General features: G+C 39.1%; 1 protein-coding gene across 1 annotated transcript in view; it reads right to left on the bottom strand.

Moving 5' to 3' along the window:
* faah (fatty acid amide hydrolase) overlaps positions 1-13,540 on the bottom strand; it is a 28,601-nt gene continuing 15,061 nt past the window's right edge. Inside the window, exons 3-15 of the mRNA XM_079997872.1 lie at positions 9,597-9,737; positions 9,019-9,152; positions 7,874-8,080; positions 7,677-7,717; positions 7,450-7,574; positions 5,571-5,696; positions 5,206-5,303; positions 4,715-4,814; positions 4,465-4,508; positions 4,326-4,365; positions 3,700-3,808; positions 3,295-3,440; positions 1-1,175 (exon numbers count right to left, since the gene is read on the bottom strand). Coding sequence (XP_079853998.1) covers positions 1,053-1,175; positions 3,295-3,440; positions 3,700-3,808; positions 4,326-4,365; positions 4,465-4,508; positions 4,715-4,814; positions 5,206-5,303; positions 5,571-5,696; positions 7,450-7,574; positions 7,677-7,717; positions 7,874-8,080; positions 9,019-9,152; positions 9,597-9,737 — 1,434 coding nt within the window. The 3' untranslated portion in view covers positions 1-1,052. The remainder of the gene's footprint in view (positions 1,176-3,294; positions 3,441-3,699; positions 3,809-4,325; positions 4,366-4,464; positions 4,509-4,714; positions 4,815-5,205; positions 5,304-5,570; positions 5,697-7,449; positions 7,575-7,676; positions 7,718-7,873; positions 8,081-9,018; positions 9,153-9,596; positions 9,738-13,540) is intronic.

Raw genomic sequence — 13,540 nt, 5'->3', positions numbered from 1 at the left:
TGGTGATTATGTTATAATTTATTTTATTTTCAATAACAGTTACAGATATTTTGACATTCATGTGAAAAGACAAAACATTCTAATTGATAAATATTTGGATGTGTGACAGTGGTGCGATGTAAATGTATCAACTGAAAATAAAAAATGTTTTATATATATAAATATATATGTTTAAAACCTCTTGAATCTTGAATTCTTACCCCGAGTGAAATAAATATCCATTTGCATCAATAAAGAAACAAATAAAACAAAAATACATTAAGTAAATATTACAAATTATATTTGATAAATAAATGTATACTTCTGCATAATGGTTTAATTTAAATCAGATGCAAACACAAATCCACAGAAATCCTTCAGATTACATTCTACGGAATTAGATTCTTAATGTTCTCAAAAAGAGCTTAGTTTTTTTTCATAAATACCAACTAATGTGAGCTGACATAAAATCTGCTCTTAAACAATTGCTGGCCACAGAAAATATTATATTTTCTCTTGTAAGTTTACGTTAAGCCGATTGTGCACAAAATTCATTTATAGAAGTTGTATTCTAAATTGTAAATAAACTGCAAAAAAATGTCTTTATAATATTTTCACTTCCAAAGTGCACTTTTGATGTCAACAAACTGTTATTTTAAGAGCAACAAAAAATCACACACATTTAGAATTTTGAATACCACGATACCTTTTTTTTTTTTTTAATTTCTTAAAGGTTTTGTAGAACTTTTCATTTCACATTGCTAATTTATTTAGTACAATTTTTTAATGAAAAATATTTGAATTCTATTGAGTTAGTTAGTGGTAGGGCTGCACATTAAATGTGGACTGGATGTTACTGGTACAGTAGAAGCAAATAAAAACAAGAAAACATAGAATAACAGAACAATCATGTCAGATCTTGCAAATATGACCATTTTTTTTACAACAATCAATGAGATTAATTGATTGATTATTTATGAGTAATTATTCCCTGGGTTTAATCATTATTTACGTATCAACAAATGTAATAAGTGAAAGACCTCGAGGAGTGATTTGTTCTTCTTTTTTACGTCTTACTTTGCGTTCTGTTTGACCAGAGTTTCCACCTCCCTCATGAAGCGCAGGCACAGCTCGTCCTGCCACGGCAGCGCGATACACTGCACAGCCACGGGCAAGCCCTCCGCTCCAGTCACAGCCTACACACACACACACACACACACACACACACACACACACACACACACACACACACACACACACACACACACACACACACACACACACACACACACACACACAGTCATGCCAGCCTCCACCACATCCCAGGCAATTGTCGCCACCTAGTGGCCATAATATGTGGTGCAACAAATGCAGCGTAATAATGACATTCAAGCATTTGAAAGTAAAATTTGCGGCTTTGATGGATACATATTCATAAACCTTTCTTTAGAATATTACATGTTAAGTGTAAGTGAATATTTGCATTTTACTTATTCAATTACAAAAATTTCTACTTCCCTACTATTTAAACTAGTTTGTACTTGTTCAAGTTCAAGTTCAAGTTCAAGAGATTATTTGTGACATACACATACGGTCATACTACTTACAAAAAGTTAGGGCTATTCGGCTTTCAGGTGAAATTTCAGGATGAACCTAAAATGCAATATAAACTTTACAGGTGAACTTAATTTGACCTTCTCTCAACTTTTGAATGCACATGTCCAACTGTTCAATGTTTCAGTACTTTTTGCACAACTTGCTGTTCTCTAACAAGGAGCTGAACGGACAGGTGTTTGATCCATGAATCGACCAATACATTTCCTAGTTCAATTTTAATTGGTATTTAAACAGTCCTCTTCATCATGCTGTTCACATTTTGACATCATGAGACCAAGACGACACCTAACAATTGATCAACAGTACCTCGCCATTGCAAGGCTTCAAACAGGATGTTCTCAGAGGGAAGTGGCCACTGAGCTTAGAGTGTCAGAGTGTCATCAGCAGGTTGCAACAGAGATACAGTGAGACTGGAAGAGTCACAGAAAGGCATAGAAGTGGACGTCCTTTGGCCACATCCCACACTGATGACCGCTTCATTGTGAACAGTGTCCTGCGGAACCGGATGATGAATGCCGCTCAACTCCGGGCACATTTAAGGGAGGTGAGAGGCACCCAAGTGTCACGTCAGACCATTCAAAACCGTTTCCATCAGCGTGGTCTGCGTGCAAGACGACCTGCAAGGGTACCTGACCACACCACCAGGCACAGGCATCATCCTCTTGCATGGGCCAGGGAGCATTTACGCTGGACGAGGGACCAGTGGCCTCAGTGCTGTTCTCTGATGAAAGTCGATTCACGTTGAGCAGAAATGATGGCCGCCAACGATGTTGGAGACGTCAAGGAGAGCGCTATGCATCAGCCACTTTTGTCACTGGACGAGCCTTTGGTGGTGGTGGTGTTACAGTGTGGGCAGATGTCTATTCAATACAGAACTGCCCTACACTTTGTGAATGGTACAGTGACAAGCCCATACTACCTGTATAACATCATAAATCCAGTCATTGTGCCCCATTGTGCTCGCATCATTAGGGAACGGCTGCTTGAGACTGGGGCACCTCAAATGGAGTGGCCTGCACTTTCTCCAGACCTGAATCTCATAGAAAACCTATGGGATCAGCTGAGTCACCGTGTAGAGGCTCATAACTCTGTACCCCAGAACCTCAATGACCTGAGGGCCGCCCTTCAAGAAGAGTGGGGTGCACTGCCTCAGCAGACAATAAGTCGACTTGTGAACAACATGAGACGTCGTTGTCAAGCTGTAATTGATGCTCAAGGCCACATGACAAGTTATTGAGACATTGACATTTTTTGTTGTGGTAAACCCACCACTGTTGTTGGCTTTTGTTTCAATAAATTGTTTGAGAAGAGGAAATCACCATTGCATGCTTCTACCTAAATGCCCTACTTTCATGATATAATATCACTGTAGCGTGAACTTTTTACATTTTCCATTAATTTTACCCGAAAGCCAAATACCCCTAACTTTTTGTGAGTAGTGTATGAATGGAAGAGGAGGCACTGTATTTGATCAATATGTCACTTGATGGAAGTGGAACCTGGGTGGCTCATTACAGGAAATCCACTTTAAAATAAAACAGAATGAGGCTCAAAACAAAGAAAATGTGACACAGCTCCAAGAAAGGCACTCAAGATGTCCTCAGGAGAACAGTCAGGTACAACGTAAACGTACGTCAACCCACATGTGTGCGTTATGTTGTTATGTGACTGCCACCTGTTTCCGTTCTGGAGACCTACCTCTTTAAAAAGCTTGTCCCAATTGTCTCCATAGTTGCCCTTAAATTGTTTGAGTTCCATCTCGTCCTCACTTGTAACAGTGGTGACGGGTACGACTCCGGCAGGGAAGTTGAGCATATTGTAGAGAACTGTGTAGGAGGGAGCGCCTGAAGGGGATAGAAGCAGGTTTATTAGAACAGTGTATTATGTATGGCGTTACAACAGAATAAGAAACTAGAACGTGCTGGAGCATTTTCATCTTGAAGTTATTACTATTCACTATTTCTGATACGATACAAATTTCAGTCTACACTGTAAACATCTAAAACCAAACACTTGTCTGTGAATAATCGCTGCCCTTGTAGCGTCTGGGATTTTGAAAATTGTCCGTTTTTGTTCCTGTCTTTAAGAAGCGGTGCAGCGTACTGGTGAGCTTTGCGCAGTAGAAGAAGTTGAAGGCGGGGCCCAGCATGGGGCACAGCAGCACATCAAGCTCACACCTCCTCCACTTCGCCATTGTCTCGTGGCAGTAGTCCTAGTAAAACATGAATACAGCTCTGTTTATGAATAATAATACATATAATTTTTGTGATTATTGTAATGATAATTACTATTATTAACTATTACAAAAATAAATTATAATTAATAATAATGATTAGTGCTCATCCTCTCTTAAAAATTGTATTTCGCTTTAGCAAATTCTAAATTTGTGTCTGTGTCCCGTCTTATCGTTGACCTCTTATCTCATCTTGACTTAGGAAATCCTACTGTAACTACTTTTGTGAATTCTAAATCAGTCAGCAAGTTTGTTTGAGCCCGTACCCATAGTAACACATAGTTTACTCATTTGTGTCACATGTGTCACATGTTTTCGGACAACTTAACTTGAAGGCTTCATGAACTTTTTTAATCATTACATATCTATGTCCCTTTCTTCATGACTACCCAGAAAAATTTTGAGTTATGTCTGACTTTATGACTGGCTTTGGTGCTGAAACAGTCACCAGGCTTTTACTGAGTGTGAGACGAGACACTGCAGGCCCTGAACAAACCTCAACAGCAGCGTGTTGCTTCCACAGCTCAGGAACAGAACTGAGAACACAGAGCAAGGAAACAATCAGCACCTCTCTGCCGTGAGAGCACAAAGCAACTTGAAATTGGAGCAAAATTGTGAAAAAGAATATTTTTCACCTGACTCCTGCGATAGCCTTCAGGGACAAAGCCAAACGGGGAAACTGGGGAAAAAAAACACAGTTTAAGCATCATCCTCACCACAGGACTGGATTTGTAAATGGCTGACAAGATTACGAACTGCTATTGATCAACCACAGGAACCTACTGAGCTATACGTCTCGCAACGTTGTCCTGTTGTTATGCAGTCTATATATCTTTGAGTGTCAATTCTTTTTGGATTTAAATGAGTAAACAAAGAAATATGTACCAGAGGCTTGAGGAGTACAGACAGGAGTGTCTTTACTGATCGAGGGAGACCGTAAGAGACAGTCTGCGGGCGAAAACAGGGGTCCACGGGGCCCTCCTTCCTAGAGAACAAATGATTACATTATACGTGGGGCCCTACCACATTCACGGCCAGGAAAATCCCGTCACAGACCGGATAATCTGCCTCCTTCCGTACATTTAACAATCTGCCCAAAAAAGAAAAGGAGTGATGAAATGCTGCTGAGCAGGGTCCCGCCGACTTTACGGTTTGTGTTTCGATGGAGGCAGAGCTGGAATCAATCCAATTGCATATTTATTTAAGAAATTGCAGGTCATTTTTCCTTCATAAAATGTTTGTTTCTCACACTCCCTGTGTTAAATATGGCAACATAAACATTCAGATAGTCTTTGTAAAGTTATTTTCATTTCTTAGCTGTGGATCGGCAGTTGATCAGAAGGTCAACAGGGTGTAAAGCGACGTGTGGAACTCACAAGTGGCTCAACACAGTGGCACCTCCATCTGCAAGTAACCCTTTAATAACAAGGTTATATAGAGCGTATTCAATCTTACATGGAGTGAAGGGCACCAACTGGTCACACAGAGGACAAAAAGAATGAAAGTGATTAAAATTATGTGATTAATATGAATAACAGCATAATACAGGAATTGAGACGATTAACAAATTGTGGTACTTTAATTAGGTATAAATACAAAAAACATAGGGTAGTATGTGCACACGCACACACACACACACACACACACACACACACACACACACACACACACACACACACACACACACACACACACACACACACACACACACACACACACACACACACACGTAATTCCTCACAGTGTGTCCTGCTCTCTCCAGCAGAGCTTTGACCTCCCGAAATCCTCGTGCCATGCTCGGGGACGGCTGCGTGAAGCCATCGTTCTCATAGTAGCCGATCCTCAGAGGTTTGGTGCTTTGGTATACCTACAGTTTAGACACAATTCCATAAAAAAAACGTAGAAGGAAAACAGTTAAAAACCCACTACAGAAATTGTGTTCACATAGTTCACCTGTTCTGGGTCGATGTCAGTAGTGCAAATAGAGCATTTTTTTTTTTTAAGTATTTATGGTCTTTCAAGTTAAATATTTGTCACAGTGGAGTAGAAATGTACACGTACATGAGAAGCATGTGACATATTGATAATTAATGATAGTTGTAATCACAAAACCAGTCCTGCCAACCTTGGGAACATTTTGTGAGTACCACAATACTGTAACAGGGAGTCTCTGTGGTGTTTGAGTTACTGCAGATGCAAATGACTCCATCAGTCATTCACACCGTAGCTGTCTCGTAACGCGGCTCATCACATCATATGCGAGATAGTACGGCTAACTATATGATAAGATTAGATAAACCTTTATCAGTCCCACACAGGGGAAATTTACAATGCAGTGCAATGCAGTATACGTATGTAAATTAATCTCATGAGGATATACCCCTTGAAATGCATCATCTTGTAAAATTACCCAACATGTTAACCAACTAGAGATGCACAGATTTAAATTTTCTTTGCCGATTTCGATTTTGGCCAATTCTAATTTTCATTCAATTGTATGTTCACAAATAAACATTGACTATTAAATATCTTGTACATTGTTTTCCAATCCTTTTGAGTTTATATCCGTGACCGGAGAAACTATATTTTCTCATGATTAATCATTTTCTCATTGGATATATCTGCTGTACGTCAATGACAAAATACATCACGTGATCTGATCATGTGGACCACCGCTGCAATTCTTAAGTTACCACAATAGTGAAATTGCTGATTTTTACACTGTGTCTTTATTATTGTTCATTATTCACTTGCAACATGGAACAGTCACTGAGTTCCAATAAAATGGGACGGTCACAGAGTTACAGTATAATGCAACCTTTAACTCCCACTGAGTTTTAGTTGGACCCAACATATAACTAACATGGAAATGTCCAGTTCAAACTTCAAATGAAAGTCCCTTTCAGTTTTAAGTGCAAATTTAACTTTATATTATATTTATATGGTACTTTACTTCCAAAATAAATTGCAATCATTGCAAAAAAAAAGGTAATAATAATAAATGACCGACTCTTCTCACTCTCATTAACTGGAACTCACCGTGCATTTAACCAACTGATTCAAATCGAACAACTTGTTTTACTGAATGACTCATCCAGAACAAAGTCTCAAAAAAAGAGTCAAACTTTTCAGTGCACTAGGAGCAACCAAAGCAGATGCTCCACTGCAGTGACAGAGATAAATACACAATCTGCACAATTTTGGAATATTGTCAGGCGATAAAATATTTATCTAATCTTCGTTTACCTTCAAGTACCTCCAAACAGCCAACATTTTCTTTCTTTCGCTCTCTTTTTTGAACACTAACTATGTAATTATGTGACATTACGTTTGTATAGGGTTTAAGCGTGTAAATTTGATCGGTACAGAATCCAAAAATATATCTGATCGGGCCGGTCTCAATCAAGCTGGAAAGCGGCCAATCGATCAATGCATCTCAATTACCAATGCTTTATAAGTTAACATTACGGTCACATTTTTGTGATTATTACTACTCCACTTCCCATTTCATTGTATATTATAATATTAGACAATTGTACTATGACGTTTATATATCAGCAAAGTGTGAGTTTGGTCCCCTGTTACTGCCCCATTCCATGGTCACGGAGCAGAGGACGGACCTGTGTGTTGAATGGAAGAGGAGGCACTGTGGGGTCCAGGGAAAACATGTGTTCGGAGAGCAGAGCCTGCATGAAGAGAGCCAGGCTGTCCACATCCCTGGCCAAGGGACCGAAGGACGACAACACTGGAGCAACAGAGGAGAAAAAAAAAATCTCAAATTATGAATGTGGTGAAGACTTGTTTGTAAAAAAAAAGGTACATGTGGGACATCTATATTTTTCATTACCTGACTTTTGACCCTTAGTACAGGAGGTGCAACCTTGTGAACTAAGCAAGACACAAAGAACACAATAGATGCATGAACCGCTTTAAACCATTCCTCATGAAATAGTGAAAACGTTAATGTCTCGTGTTCTGCGAAGTCTGATTTTGGTGCTGGTATTCAAGAAACTGACTGGAAAAGGGAAGAAAAACACCTTGTACCTCAGCCTATTCGCTGTGGGCTTGAGCCCGCAGATTCCACAGAAGGCGGCAGGAATGCGTATACTGCCACCAATATCACTGCCCAAGCCAATCAGAGAGCCCCCCGCTGCGATGAGGGCTCCTTCCCCTCCCGACGAGCCTCCACTGGTCTTCTGGGAGTTATGAGGGTTTACAGTCTGCCCGTAGATGGGGTTGCCACATTCATAACTGGGAAAGGGGAAATAAAGGTTGAATCACCACTACTCAACATGGAAGGTTGTGGTAATTGAAGTATTTTTATATGTTAACCTCCCAATTTTAGGCAACATAAAAAACAATAAGGTAACATACTGTGCATTCGCTTAAATTCAATATTTTTAACCAAATGTAATTGTCTATACTGTGGATGTCCATTTGTTGTCTTGTCTATATGTCTATTCGTTATTAATGATTACTTATATTCATATAACTAATACAATTACGTTATGAGTTGAATAATCCATTTACAAACAACACGTTTATAAATATTTGAATAATCACATCCTTTAAGTCAGGTTTTCCCAAACTGGGGTCTGCAACACCCTAGGGGTCTGTGAAGAACTTCACCGGTCAGTGGTTTTAATGTTGTGGCTGAGCAGGGTTTTGTGTGTGTGTGTGTGTGTGTGAACATATATACATATAAATACACACACACACACACACACACACACACACACACACACACACACACACACACACACACACACACACACACACACACACACACAAAACCCCCGTTAAACAGCTACCTGTTTAACGACCGCACAGACTTACGACCAGCTCTCTGACCAGTCGGTATTGTATGCTGTACGAGAACTTTTGTCCGGGAAACAGCAGCGCAGCGGCTCAGCATCAAGCATCTCATCTCGCAGTCTCTCGGTCTCATTCCCGCAGTCGGTCAGTATTTACTTCACTAGCGTTCACAATCTCCAAGACTGAAATATGGGTAAGGGGGCGGCTCTTCGCTTATCTATCAATCTTAACGACCTAGCTGTAGGAACGGAACTCGGCCGTTAATTGAGGAGTACCTGTACAATATATCTCACATAGCAAGCATGATGCCCATAGAAAAGTTGTCAGGGAAAAACTATGTGTTTATCTAATATATAATGAGTGAAAATAATGACTTTAGTAGGCTTTGGGGCACATTAGTCTTCACAAAAGGAATGGCTCCTTGTCTCTTCAGCACTTTGACCAGAACGCTGTCCCCCGGTGCAGGACGCTCCAAGTTGCAGATGACACCACATGACGAGTCATGGCCCTGAGTACAGTATAGTATAAAACACACAGTCAAAACCAAAAAAAATACCACATACCCCCATTTTATTGCACTGCTATTTTCTAACTTTAACAAATTGTAAATTTTTTCAGTATTTGATGAAAAAATTAAAGCTGTAACCATAGAATATTTACAGCACTACTACTGTGCTTTACAGGTTTTGATTATTCTCCCACATTGTTGTTTTGTTGTAATGTCTGTAGTGTATTGCAATTGTTGCACTATATACTATATATACAGTATACACTATATATACTGTAAACAATAACAGCAAATGACCTTTTGGGAATCTTTCTTATTTTTTGTATATATTAACAATGAGAATTTAAATTCACTAGCCGTTGAACTGAACTGGAGTGGTGGTCAATGTACCTGTTTTCACATTGTCTATTATTTTCAAACCTTACAACAAAGCAATAACATTACCTTATAACCAATGTTATCCTTGATGCTGACTGGGATCCCATACAATAGGCCTTCCTTATTGGAGTCAAGAGTTTCCAGCTGATCGAAACTCTCCAACAAAATTTCGGTACAGCAGTTAAGTCTTTTATTTACATCTAAGGTCTGCGGAGAAAGCACAAACATAAAGTCCAATTTATTCATTTTGTTTTTAAAATGAAAACAAGAATTAAAAAAAGACTGGAAGTTGGATTCAAACAATCCATAAAAAATAGTGTAATGGGAGTTTGTATTCAGGGTAGGCTTGGGCTGATATTGGATAATATCCAATATCGCGATATTTGCCAACATATACAAGATTTTCACGAGTATTGAAATAAAATACTGGATATCAATTGTGGATATCACCCAAGCTTAATTCAGGGTCAGAGTTAGTGAATTTATGTCATCTTTTTATAGACATGATAAAAAAAAATAGTAGCTAGCCAATGTAAGATTTGCACTTGAAGAAACAGCCAGAACTTGTTTTAATATGGTTAATTTAACCTGTTTTTAGTGAATATGAAACTCAGAACCAATAATGAAGATGATAGAGAACTTAAGGGAAGAAGATGCGAGAAAAACTGAACACAATTCCGATTGAACAGATTTGAATATCTTCATTTTTTTCCTCTAACAACCTCGTCAAGCTTTTCTCCCACCTTAATTCCATTAATATTGACACAATCCCTACTACTAGTTGAGACTCCAAAAAGTTGAATGTGCATTTACCTATATCAACTTATTTATCTGAGAACACCTGCAGAACCTGTAGCCCAGTTTCTGGATCAGCACATCAAGGCCACTTAGATAGTTTATATCAACGATCACTCAAACCCAACACACTACCCTCCACCTTCTGAGAACCACTACGATACAACATCAATTTGATATTTCAACTCTAGAGTATAAACATTGTTTGCGTTCCTTTACGGAGAATTTTACATTACCAGTCATTGCTATACCTCATTCATTCCCCTGTGTATCACCATCCTCCTCACCATACTCCATAATTCACCCATATGGGATGGCCTGTGCTTTGAAACATGACTGTCACTTGATCATAACATAAGTAAGAAAACATACATGCAAACATGTGTACTGTATTGTATTGTGTTATGCACAATACTGTGAAGACGTAGTCTTAGACTTAGTGTCTGCCTAGGATTCTGCAAAACGTGTGCTGGACTTGATAAATATAATAAAAAACGATGTTCACATTTGAGCTTTTATTATATTTTCATTTAATCTAGACAATCTCAACAGCAAGCTCACCTTTAAAGACCCTGTAAAGTGAATTTAGTGATTTGTTTCTGAACACCATTGCTGAAAACGTGAAAAGACTGTCAACAATTTAGTCCTGAAATGTGGAGTTAGACTGTTAAACTGTTTCTCACCATTTTTATGTTCTGGATTTTTTGGGGGGGGCCTAAGTCATGAACCGATGAGGTAGAGCGGTCATCCTGGCATGGCCCTTCTCCCTAACACTATATAAAGCCGCTGCGGAGCTCCGCAGCTCCGATCGGAGTGATCTTTTGGGAACCCCTGTTTTAACTAACCTGATTTGTTTCATTTATTTAATCATTCAAATTTGGTTGTGTAGTTAATAACACATTTATCGACCGCACATCGGTATAGGCCAATATTTGCCTGACTGCCATCAGCCTATCGGCAAATAAGATGACATTCAGCAATGGCAGTGACCAATGTTTCTCCAGTGTTTCCCACATGTAGCAGCTGATGGTCGTTTCGGAGGTAGTTGAAACAGCTGGTTTCTTGTGTATCTTATGCTCTTCTTCGAAAATACTTCCACATGACTGGAGTAATAAAGATGGACATAAGGGTTTATTCCAAGTTCCACAGCTAACAAAATATGTCCACAGAGAAATTTTCTTTAATAAGAGTGTGGCAGTGTCGCCCGCCACAGGCCATCCGAGTGGGCAAGGTGGTACAAGCCCGGAGCAGATGGAAAACATGTCATGACAAGGGCTTCTCTCCTGTGTGTGTGGGAATGGGGGTTTTACCTGTTGCTCGTTGATTACTCTAAAGAGTAATAGGCGTACAGCCACCCGGATCTCGGGGCCAATTACATAGACCTAAGACAGGTGTGGCTGCCTAAACCACACCACCCCATACCACAAAGAGTAAGTCTAAAGTTAAGTAATAATTCCTGAAATCACGCAACTATTCCGCATTGCACCATGCCGACAACATTCTGTCTTCCTTATTTTCAATGATGTCGAGATCACATCAGTCAGCAAAAAATTAAATTAAAAAAAAATAACAAATAACAAAATAAAAACATTGAAAATAATTCAAGAAGACGCTACGAACACAAACATCAACATTAGTTAAAACAATTCCTCATTAAAAAAAATTGCATTCTAAAACAATGACATCTGTAAGCATATTTCCAAAATGTCCCAGCTGTATCAAGGAATCAATGTTTAAAGTGCATTGTATGCTATTCCACGAGTCTGGCTTTATAAATAAACATATGCCAGTGTTGATCTTGTCTTGCAAAGAGAGGGCCAGCCAACTTTTTCATAGAGTACAATGATGGGTATTGTCGGCAGCACCAGAAAAAATAGAGCAGAGTGATATATAGTGTCGAAGGGCTTGAGGATGGTAACAGCAGCATGTCTATATATTGCATCACCATAATCCAAGACACAAAGTTATACAGCCTCAACAATTATTTTTCGACTAAACATGGGAAAGCAGGTTTCAATAAAGCAGATTTCGATAAAGAAAGCCAAGTTTTAGAAGCAGCTTTTCAACCGGTTTATCAATATGGACTTTAAAAGTGAGTTTATCATCAATCCAGATGCCTAAATATTTATAGTACAGGACTCTTTCAATAGCTGTACCAAGTCAAATGCGAATATTTAATTTGCTATAGTTGATTTCCTTAACTCTTGTAAATAGCATATATTTAGGTTTTTTTCAGCAATTAACACAAGTTTTACATCTAAAGGTGCCTCGGTGCCTTGATTTGATGAACACAGCAGCACAATGCTGCTTTTTATACCCTGCTGTCACAATATTGTTTATAATGAAAGATGTTGCAGAGATGGTGCTGTGGTTAGCCCTAAATCAGAATTGGTGAGGGCTCAACACAGAATACCTGGTTAAAAAAGTCACGAGTTGATTGTTTACTATTGATTCCACTATTTTAGACAGACAGGACAATTTAGAGATGGGACGGTAGTTAAGATCACTATTATCTAGTTTATACAATGGAGTAACTTGAGCAACTTTCCACACTTTGGGAATTATACCTGATGAAATGGATGCATTTAAAATATGTGTAATATTTCTTGAAATCATCAAGGCAGAAAGCTGGAAAAATAAAGGGTCCAGACTCTCTTCTCCAGTTGCTTTCTTGAAGTCAATGGCAAGAAGTGCTTCAGTAACTTCATTCTGGTACACTCACACCGCGGGCGACGGGGCGCTGCAAAGCTAACAGAGCTCCACTTCATCCAGCTGCAAGGGGTGGAGCAACGACTGGTGATGAGCTCAGGCTTCACTATGCCAAGGAAAGTTGAGAAAGGTCAACTTTATGCAAATGAGCAGCGCCGAGCACTGGGAAACAGCCAATAGGAAGGAAGATACGCTCTCAATGCTGCTGATCCTTGGAAAACGGATGGCCGGAACAGTGCCTACTGTTCCTATATTTTTTTTTTTATAGAAAAAAACCTCCCTGAAAATATGGATGAAATAAAGAGCACATCATTTCATGTTCCTCAAATAAGGACAACGCTTTTATTTTATTTTTTTATTATTATTTACAATTATTTACATACTTTTTTCAAGGTTATTGTGAGAGAAAATGCAGAATGCTTAAGCGGCCGTGCGAGCACTGGATGGATTTATCGACCCACGGCTTCTGGTTTGGAAATATCCAAACCTTCACGGTGGGAACGATG

The sequence above is a fragment of the Zeus faber genome, assembly GCF_960531495.2.
Source record: "Zeus faber genome assembly, chromosome: 1".
Taxonomy (NCBI): Eukaryota; Metazoa; Chordata; class Actinopteri; order Zeiformes; family Zeidae; genus Zeus; species Zeus faber.
This window is presented reverse-complemented; position numbering and strand designations above follow the sequence as displayed.